The sequence below is a fragment of the Saccostrea cucullata genome, unplaced genomic scaffold, assembly GCF_032062105.1.
Source record: "Saccostrea cucullata isolate Sc308-1 unplaced genomic scaffold, CSIRO_AGI_Scuc_v1 ctg2, whole genome shotgun sequence".
Classification (NCBI taxonomy): domain Eukaryota; kingdom Metazoa; phylum Mollusca; class Bivalvia; order Ostreida; family Ostreidae; genus Saccostrea; species Saccostrea cuccullata.
The window spans coordinates 56,943-67,977 of NW_026936751.1; the positions used below are offsets into that span (position 1 = coordinate 56,943).

At 33.5% G+C, this 11,035-nt stretch overlaps 1 protein-coding gene across 1 annotated transcript; it reads left to right on the forward strand.

Annotated features, from left to right (window-relative positions):
- Positions 1–197: 197 nt before the first annotated feature.
- On the forward strand, positions 198–7,132 carry LOC134246478 (aspartate--tRNA ligase, mitochondrial-like). The gene is made up of 18 exons (XM_062728840.1): positions 198–394; positions 995–1,158; positions 1,340–1,426; positions 1,567–1,659; positions 1,794–1,923; positions 2,059–2,105; positions 2,359–2,430; positions 2,577–2,681; positions 4,020–4,199; positions 4,579–4,686; positions 4,787–4,828; positions 5,126–5,275; positions 5,397–5,451; positions 5,715–5,795; positions 6,038–6,117; positions 6,221–6,331; positions 6,450–6,525; positions 6,741–7,132. The coding sequence occupies exons 1-18, from the start codon at positions 241–243 to the stop codon at positions 6,902–6,904; spliced, it is 1,899 nt and encodes a 632-aa protein (XP_062584824.1). The 5' UTR covers positions 198–240; the 3' UTR covers positions 6,905–7,132.
- The last annotated feature ends 3,903 nt before the right edge of the window (positions 7,133–11,035 follow it).

Here is an 11,035-nt window from a genome sequence, read left to right on the forward strand (position 1 = left end):
ATGCAGAAATATTTCTGACGAAATCAATTCCGGAAAGATAAGTTTAATTTTTTTTTTTTTTTTTAACATCATATTGATGAAATTAATTTTTTTTTTCGAAATAAAAAGTGATGATTTATTACTTCTTTTTTAATTTCAAATGTGACAACCATAACAAAATGTTACTGTTTCAATGAAAATATTGGACATATCGGATTCAGCTCGAATTGCCTCTTGTGTAGCAGACTGCATGCAGCAGCTATGTCACACCGTTGTCTTTATAGATATTTACAGAAGCTGTGCTGGAGAAGACAACCAGCTAGGTTAATACAGTGTTGGGGTGCCTCAGCTATTCACAAAAAGGACAGTGAGCCGTTGTTCTTATCGAATATAATAAGTGACCTGCAAATTCGAGGCGAGTAAAGGAATTTTTTTCCATTAAAAAGTGTCAGGCTAATGTTCAGGCATTGTTTCCGTCGTGTTAAGAAGAGAATAATAAAAGAACATATACGAACTACTTAAGTAATGAAATATTGATGGCATAAATTAACTAGTTGATATGATATTTGTACGTTTTTTTTAATAAACATTTTTTTTACATGCTGGGAGCATGCCCCTGTGTACATGGTGTATCTAGGTAGAAAATCACTGTTCAACACTTTAGCTCATGAGGCTAGCTGCAGATCTGAAGCAGCTGGGATGGACAACCAAAGATTTACATTGCCACCCCAAGGAAAACTTAAATTTATATTTAGCCTGCTAAAAAAGTTGTGCTTGGTTTTGGTTTAATTTCTGCAAATTCTTACCTCAACTGCACAAAAGCTCGATTTCAAAAATTTCCTTAGACTTCTATCAAATACTCTTGTAATTGATATTTGCCATAAGCGTGTTGGACTGAATGGCAGTATCAATACTCAATAGGTGAAGTTTTCTATGCCAATGGTCTCAATTTTCAGGCCCACGAATAACATTCTTGTGTAATTTATCTGAATAACCAGTGCCCTGTGTTTTGTAGGTATTAATACCTTCAGTCAGCGTACTCACAGTTGTGGTGAGTTCCGTCGCTCACACATTGGGGAGGAGGTCAAAGTCTGTGGATGGGTACAGTACAAGAGACTGATTTTCTTCGTGCTTCGAGATTGGTCAGGGCTAGTGCAGGTCTTCCTTCCAGATAGTATGGTAATATTCTGCACTTTAAATTTTGTAAAGTGTTTGATAGAGAAGGCTTTCAATACCAAAATAAGTTTCAAGAACATAAAAGTCAGTCATTATGCGTTATGAAAACACTGAAAATGACAAGTGCAAGCCCATCAAAATCATTTTATATGATACATATATACTCTATGGATATTTTTTTTAGGTCAGTATTTTGAAGGATCTGCCATATGAATCTGTTGTGGAGGTCACTGGGACAGTCCAGGCCAGAAAAGAAGGGGAAGAGAACCAGGTTAGTGTGTGAGGAATGGCTAAAATTATCTGTGGGAAATTTTAATTGAAACCTTTAGAATTTGAATTTGATGAATTATTTATTCCCTAATTTTATTGATACATGTATAAGATATGTTAATGTTGATTTTGTTATTTTAGGCAATGGAAACAGGAGAAATTGAAATTCTAGCAAGCAGTATAAAAGTCCTCAACATGTGTCAGAAGGAACTTCCTATAAATCTAAATATCAGAGTAAGTAGATATGGTCAGGAGTTATTACTCTTTACTTCAACTTAATGCAAATATTTTCAAATAAGGGGTTTTGAAAATGTTGATGAAAGAGTAAAGGGAAGCCGTTACCAGTAAATGTGTTGATATTTTATAAGGCAACAGAAACAAATGAGGCCCAGAGGATGAAGTACCGATATCTGGATCTGAGGAGTGAGCAGCTGCAGACAAATCTACGTCTCAGATCATACATGACCATGAAGATACGAGAGTTCTTGTATGGCCATGGTTTGTAGAATACATTAATTTTAAATTGTGAGCTCTCAGCACACAAATTATTATGTGGTTGATAATTAAAACAAAGCCTTAGACAAGTGGAATTGCTGATCAGGTGACAATTTTGTCTTAATTTTATTCTTTCAGGTTTTGTGGATGTGGATACACCAACCCTCTTTAGGAGAACACCAGGGGTATGGTATTGTTCAGATATTTATTTTAAACATAAAATATAAAAAGCTGTTTCATGATTAAAATTTTTTCCTATGGGAAGATGTTTGTTTATTAAATGCTGTGCTTTATTGAGTTTCATTGCAATGAATTATACATGTACTGGAAAGTGTAGAATAAAATGTATCTATATTATTATTGTGATTCACTTTCAATTCCAAAAAAAATTGTTACTGTATATTTTTTAAGCTTTGTGTTTGCATGTGTGTATTCTAGGGTGCCAAAGAGTTTCTAGTTCCCAGTAATCACCCTGGAAAGTTTTATTCTCTGCCACAGAGCCCACAACAGGTGATTGATTAAACAGTATACGATATATGTAGTTTTACTATTAAAATATAAATTTTTTGAAATATTATCTTTGATGTTTATAATAAGATATCCTAATCTTTGTCAATCATACAATTATTAGTCAAATTCTTATTCATCTTTTTCAGTTTAAACAAATGTTAATGGTGGGAGGTATGGATAGGTATTTTCAAATTGCAAAGTGTTATAGAGATGAAGGCAGTAAGCCTGACAGACAACCAGAATTTACTCAGGTAAGTACAGGTACAGTCAAACCTGTATTAAGAGACCTTACATGAAAAAAGGTATATGACAGGTGGTCTCAATACAGGTTGCTTATTTTCCGCAGTGTTCAAATATACAATGCTGAAAATATCATGTGTATGTTGAATGTATTTCATAACACCTTATGTTTTTTCCAACTCTTTAATAGGCAACTAGTACTCTTAACTCTAAAATGCTTTTAGAATTGTCCCGTTCAGAAATAAAAATTTCTTGATCCGCACGAGTCATTTGAATATTGGGAAATATTGTGAACATCTGAAAATATTAATATTTTTTCATACAGTATAAAAAAAAATGCAAATAATAATAGGTTGGGTTTTTTTTTTACATGATAGCCTAAATATAACTTCGTCTATTTTGCATATTACTAAGAATAAAACTGTATCATGAGTTTTGTTATGCACTTGGTATCAAATTAAATTATATTTATGACTGAAATATTTATTAAACCTAATTAATTTTTCTTTTCATTACTGAACTACCGTGTCTAATTGCCTGTTTGTGACCAGGTATTTAAATCACTTCAATTATCACATGGTGTGGGTGCTAGCTAGCGTGTGTTTACATACCCATTGTTGACACAATGCACTTAAATAAACATCTATGATTTAGTTACTTGTTAATTAAAGTTAAACATGCAGGTTTTATAGCTGAATATCAATTTATCCTTATAGCATGAAATGACTGTTGGCCGTCTATTTTCAAAATGGACGATCACTGGACAGAAAAACGTGATGTTTATGTTTTAGATTTTAATGTTTATTCAATAAATATCAAAGCGTAAGTAAAAATATTCATTTTAAAATGTTGTTTTATTCGTAAAACTCGCATTATATAATTATTAAATGAAATAAAAAGCGTGTCTGTAGTTATTTTGAACCAAAAACGAAACATGCTCGACAAAAATCGAAAGTAAGAATCGGAAATTATGTAGTCGTTAAATTCAGGTAAAATTGCTTGAAATTACTAAAATTGGTTAGAAAAATCATATATAGACAGGTGGTCGTTTAATACATGAATATATATACGGTCACATGTGACAGTGAGTCGCTTAATACAGTGAGTCGCTATGGCAGTTTTGACTGTACTTGTACATTCAGGTAAAAAGACAAGCAGAACTAAAATTGGTTAGGTAGTACATGTTCTTGTAGGTACATGTAGATAGACAACCGGAATTTACTCTGGTTAATACACGTAGTACATGTACATATAGTTAGATAGACAACCTATGATGATACTGGTTTATGTATAATAGAAGATGTAAAATACTGCACCTAAATTTCATTGGCTATTTCTTGACTTTGAAGGTTGATTTAGAGCTGTCGTTTACAACACAAGAAGATGTTAGAAATCTGATTGAGAGTCTGTTACAGTACTGTTGGCCAAATGTTGATGAGCGGCTAACAGTACCATTTCCTACCATGACGTACCATGAAGCAATGGTACAATATGGCTCAGATAAGCCAGACACAAGGTTTGAGATGAAGGTATGAATATTTAATGATATTGGTTGACATTAATTATAAATGGTTATTTACATTCTTTACCAAGAATGTCCCAGCATTGTTTGGGTAGTCAAGAACAACAAGGAAAAAAATGTCTAATATTTAATATTACTGTTTTGTTCTGCCTGTAAACATTATTTTCACAATGCATTTAGGTCTCTTACAACCAGTTTTAATTATAATACACCTGTATATCACAATGCAATGTAGTTTTAATATATGTGGAAGAAAAAAATGTATAAATTTATCCTCAAGGGAATGTAAGAATATATAAAATTTAAGACAGCTACATAAAGCACACGAGAATGCCCTAAACTTCGCTCTAAGCAATAAACACCTGTGTTAATAATTTTATTTTCAGCTCCGTTTGGTAGATGATTTAATGTTGGATTGTGGAATCACAAAGATAGAAGAGAGCATGAAGCTGGCAGGAGCCCATAGTGTGGCTCTTGTTATCCCACAAGGATCTGTGAGTAAAGAATAGGCTTGCTTTTTGTATGATACGATTTTACCATGGACACAAGTTTTTTTTTTTTTGTTTGCTTGAACATTCTATATTTTTCTTACAGATGTTTTCAAGAAAACAGAGTGAAAACCTGCAGAAAGAACAGGTTTGAGATTTTTTTTCATGTACAATTTGACAATTTTCAGTATATACATATGTTTCCATTTCTATTTACTTTCTCTGTGATAACTCTTTGAAAGTTAGTTCATTTGATTTCTTTATCATTCTACCAGAATGTAAATTTCACCAAGTAATACATGTAGGTCAGGAGCTTTGTGTTTGATGCTAAGGAGGCCTAATATGTGTGTAAATGTTGTGCGGCTGTATTTTTGTTTGATGTCAGTTGGCGGGGATTGATTTTGCCTTATTTTATTCACAAATTTGTGTGTGTAATATTTTGTAGAAATTCATATCTATCAGGATTGGAAAGGCAGGTGATTTTAAGGCTAACACAAATCGCTTAAAAGCCGAAACAGTCCAGAGGCTGTCATCCAAATTAAATGTCCAAGAAGGCGACCTGATTGTGTTAGTTTGTGGAGAAGGTTACGACCCTGTAAGTTTCAAAATAAGGATTAGTAAAATGCATAGATGTGATATAAACATTGATACAATTTTACTTCATGTATCGATACAATAAAATTTTATAGAGAATTCTTTTTAATTTTCTGTTACAGTATGAAATGTGTGGTAAAATACGAACAAAAGCAGCAGCTCTTTTACAGGAAAAAGGTACAGTTTTACCTCAGTTTACTATCTCTTTCCTCAGAAATTATTATACAATAAAGCCATTTACTGGAAAATTTCATGGAACAATCAAATTTTCAATGTAAAAGGTTCTTGTTGATATTAACAGGAAGTAATACATTTGAATGATCATAGTGAGGATAAACACAAATGTATCTTAGGATAAATATCATGCAAAACAAATTCTTAAAATGATGAATCCTCTGTGTGATTTAGAGTTCTCTATTGACAACTGCCTGTAATTTTAGGAGTGGCATTATTTCCTCGAAACCAGTACAACTTTTTATGGGTTGTGGACTTCCCGCTGTTTTTACCTGCAGAATCTGGAGGTATAGTATACATGTGAAAAGAACACCCAACATTCTGTGTGATTCTGTTTCCTAAAATAATTTAGTGTCAAGTGAACCAAGACTCTGAAACAAGTCTTCAAGTCCAGTTTCCTGTTTATTAGTCCAAAAATTTCTTGATTTTTGTATTGTCAGAAATGTGTATTTTCTAGTCAATTATTAAATGGTTTCACTGTCTAATAAGAGGACAATATTGTTTATCCATATTATCTATTTTTATATAGTTGGACTAGATCCTGCCCATCACCCTTTCACTGCACCACATCCAGATGATGAACCTTACCTTAAAACAGACCCTTTAAAAGTAAGGAAAAAATCAAACAATCACAAAAACTGATACACATGTTTAGTTCTTTTTCTTTGAAATTTAAATTCTTGTACAAATGTTGAGAAACTTGATTTGATAGGTAAGAAGCCAGCATTATGACCTAGTACTGAATGGAGCAGAAATAGGGGGAGGGTCCATTCGAATACATGACTCAGACACCCAGAGATATGTCATAGAGCACATCCTAAAGGTAAGGAAGTAAAGCTGGATCTTGACAAGGGATTGTTACTATACAGTAAATTCAAAATGTACAATTGATGATTAGTTTAGGAGTACCGTACTAAAGAAAAAATGGTTTCCTTTTGTAGGAGGACATTAGCCAGTTACGACATCTTATTGAGGCCCTTAGTCTTGGATGTCCCCCACATGGTGGTATAGCTTTAGGTAAAGAGGCATAATGAATTCTAGTGTTCCATATACATATATCCAAATGTGTTACTTAAGAACTTGAAGTATGCCTTTGTATAATCGTTAACGGACAAAGTCATTTAGTAATGCATGTAAATTTAATTATAGTTAGATAAAAGTGAAATTAAACTTATTATAATTTTAAGACCTCAATCACTAAAAGTTTTTCAAGAGATTTCTTATAATTATAGGGTTAGAGAGAATGTTGGCCATTATCTGTGGTACTAACAGTATCCGTGATGTCATCGCTTTCCCTAAAACTGCGGAGGGCAGGGATCCAGTAAGTGGAGCCCCCACAGAGATTTCTGAAAGTGACCTAGCTCAATATCACATACAGGTGAAGCCTGTCAAGTGAAAGGGTCACAAAGGGAGTGAAATAGCTGTACATCATATACAAGTTAAACCTATCAAATCAAAGGGTCACATTGGAAGTGAAATAGCTGTATCATATACAAGACAAACCTATCAAGTGAAAGGGTGATATATATGACAGGTTAAAACCTATCTAGTGAAATAGCTGTATATCATTTACTGGCTAAACCTATCAAGTGAAAGTGTGCTCTAAATGACATGCATAAACCTACCAAGTGAAATCCTTATCTATCATATAGAACTAAACCTATGAAGAGAAGTGCTAGGCCTATTTATCATACAGAGGTTTAACCTGTTAAGTGAAATAGCTATAAATCACATACAGGTTAAATCCATGCGGAAGACTGGGCATATTGTTGATGATAAACTTTGCTTATCCTTGTGTGCAATGGAAGAAATTTAAACATGAAATAATTCAGTGATCCTAGAATAAGATTTTAATTAAAAAAAATAGAAATGTTCTACTGGTAAAACAATTTTAAACAGAATCATTAATTTTGAAAAAAATTTCAATTAACTTAAAGTTTTGGTCTTAATCATAAGTTGTTTTGTAAAAGATAAATTGTACTTGCCAACAGTTATTGTATTGACCACAGAATTTCCAAAATGTTGACTTTAAACCAGAAAGTTGATATTCTTGTTTCATCATCAATACATTTTCAGTTTAAACTAGAGGTACTGTGGGCAATGAGCTCACTAAATGATACCCTCACCCACCCACCCCTGCCTTCCATATGAATATAATGGCAGTGTCCTTGTTTTGATAGGGGAAACCCTAAATATGTGTCAGATCAAAAAGTAAAATACACTGTAGAAGGTGCACAATGGCAATATGTAATAAAGATTCAAAGTCTCATCAAATTTCATTCATTGGTATGAGAGGAGTTGCGTCTAAGAGATGGGTACCCCAAAGTGTAAGAGACGGAAGAACGGACGGATATCCTGAATACTTTATACCCTCCCGCTTTTCAAATGGGGGGTATAAAGTTCTTATTGCCTTCATTAATGGGAACAGAGACCTTGTTGCATATCAAAGGACAACTTCAATTATATTGCAAAAGATGGTATGATTATTATACTGCATAAAATATAAGAAAAGTTCAGGAACCAAAGTATTAAGGTAAACTAGAGGTACTACATGTATGAGCAATGAGCTCACTGAATGATACCCCTGCTTCCCATATGGTTATTATGGCAAAGTCCATGTTTTGCTCTGGGAAATCCAAAATATGTGTCAGATCAAAAAGTAAAATAGGAGGTGCACAATGGCATTATGTAATAAAGCATTTTTGAAAGTATCATTAAATTTTATTCAGTGGTATAGGAGTAGTTGCAAATAAGAGATGGATACCCTTCATATTATAGAAAAAGTGGACATGTCCATGACCCAACATATGTGTCTGATCAAAAAGTAAAATGGAGGTGCTCGATGTCATTATGTAACAAAGATTCTGTGAAATTCTCATTAAATTTCATTCTGTGGTAATAGAGGAGTAGTGGATAAGAGATGGGTACTCTTTGGCGTAACGGACAGACGGATGTACATCGTGATCATTAAGTATCCTCCCGCTTTTCTAGAGGAGGGGGGGAGTGGGGTGAAAAACTTTTGCATTTGCTCATATGAGGAAGTTCGAAACATTACTAAACATCTAAAGGAACAAAAACATGTATGGTCATATTCCATGCTCTAAGTATGGACATCTAAAACACGCAAGCTTTATACATTGCCAAACAGGCTTTTGAAACGAGAATGGCGACAATCTTGTTTAAAGTCATCATTTTGGAAATTCTTTGGTCAATACAATAACTTTGTCAGCAAATACAATCTTTAATTAAGAATTGTCTTGAAATTTTATCCAATATTCTGATCATGACAAGGAGAGCATGGCGGATTTGACTAGATAATAGGGGATGCTTACTTATCCATAGTATCTGATCCCACTTCTGGGGCTCGTTTTTGCAAACTAACTTACGACTAAGATAAAAAAAAATAGTTAATTGTAAATATTACGAAATCAATGATTCTGTTTAAAATTGCTAGTATAAAATATCTTACTACAATGCTTTTAAAAAGATTAAGGACAGATGATACAAACAAACTTTTGTCAAAAAAATTGAAAATAACATCTTAGGTCACGTTTTAATAAGTAAGATGAATATGTTTCACCGCGTAGTTTTTTTTTTCTATTCAAATATTTACTAAAATGGGATTTGAAGTGAAACATATTTGTATAGATTAATAAGGATGGTTTCAGAGAGGCAGAATTTTGAACATCATAGAAGGTTTACAATTTCTTGATATTTTAAAAATTTATTATTTGCATCATTTTCAATGAAATTCGGCCAAATGAATGTATACCAATCCAGGCATCCATTTTTTGGTTTGCATCATCTGTCCTTAAAACCATTTTTAAAATAATGTTAATTAGAACGTTATATGCCGAATGAAAGTTTGGTCTTAATTGTAAGTTCTTATGTAAAACGGTCCCCTGATGTTTTAGAGGTGTGCATTTGCTCTGCATCAGATTAAATTCCCCGCTTGAAAAGCAGAAGGGTAGTAATCGGGATGTGTGTCCATTCTTCTGTCTGTACATCCGTCTGTCTATCCGTCCGTCTGTTACGCTTTGGGGTACCAATCACTTATCCGCAACTCCTCATATCACTGAATGAAATTTGACGAGACTTTCAGAGAATCTTTATTACATAATGCCATTATGACCCCCTGTTTTACTTTTTGATCCGACACACATTTTGGGTTTCCCATAGCAAAACATGGGCACTTGATTACTGATCGTTTTCCCCGTTTTTCACGATATGGCTATCATGTAAAACGAAAGAAAAAATATGAAAACTATAGATTGTCCACATTACCGAAAACACTTTACAGTTAGCGATAAGTATGTGCATATGTATGTGCGTACTGTTGCCGAGAAAAATGTGTACAAAATGATAAAATGTAATGTCACAGTTCTGAGAACGAGGTTTTCTCTAGAAACTTTGTTTTTTCAAACTGCAAACCTTTATTTGTACCGAGGATTGATATTTAAAAGAGATAAATGAAATTTTATTAAATTAATTTTGCATCAATACGAAAACGTTGGTAAATTAAGAGGAAAAGGTCAAAAAGTCAATCAGGACAATACCCAAATATCAGGTCTTTACACTCCTTAAAAACATCAAATAAGGAAGAAACAATTTTTAAAACGACGAAAAATATTGACAAACAGTTGAAAAGAACAAGGATATAAACAGTCTTGTTCAAAGTCATCATTTTACAAGTTTTATGGTCGATGAAATATATGGAGACAACTAACAATATTCAAGCTCAAAAGTCAATTAAGCAATGCAAATCTTGCAGATCATGCAGGGCAAACACGGACTTCTAAAATATCAGAGGTGGGATCAGGTGCCATGGAAAAGTGAGCCGACCATTCACACCCTCTGCGTAATTCTTGTCATGATCGGGAAATAACGAGAAAATCCGTCATCAATTCAGTGTGTACATGTACATAATGGCCTTACAATTAGTATGAAAAACGTCAGTCAGCATTTGACTTAATGATATATTGTATTTTCTGATAAGGTCATTGTACCATGGAACTTACGAAATGATGACTTAAAAAGAGATTGTTGATATTCTTGTTCATCAACTTGTTTATCAATAACTTACCTCGTTTAAGGGATTGCTCAGGTCGAAAGAGGATGCACACTCCGCCATGGCAACTGATCCCATTCCTGATGACTTTAATGGTTAGTGTTTCCTCTGCTCCCTATTTGAGTTGTTTTAATGGACCTCACAGTTCGATTACTGTTCGTAGTCTCAATATTTCATGTATTATAGCAACAAATTAATAAAAACTAGGAATTTTATTTCGATAATAGTGCTTCTTGCGAAATACGCGATAATATATTTTTCGCTTATTTTTAAAAATCTCCAAGAAGTTGATGGATATGTTATTTAAATAAAAAAAAGGAGATGTCAAGCAGTGATCGATTTTATAAAAACTTCAAAGAATACAAATCGGAAAAGGGCGTAGACACGGGTCCCTGGAAATTCCCAGGAGTGGGATCAGGTGTCCTGGAGGAGTAAGCATCCCCTGTCGACCGGTTACAC

Coding starts and splice junctions, on each gene's coding strand:
- LOC134246478 (XM_062728840.1), top strand. CDS start 241: ATGTCACACCGTTGTCTTTATAGATATTTACAGAAGCTGTGCTGGAGA. Junction 2,106..2,358: donor TCTTTAGGAGAACACCAGGG/GTATGGTATTGT, acceptor TGTGTATTCTAG/GGTGCCAAAGAGTTTCTAGT. Junction 5,276..5,396: donor GTGGAGAAGGTTACGACCCT/GTAAGTTTCAAA, acceptor TTTCTGTTACAG/TATGAAATGTGTGGTAAAAT.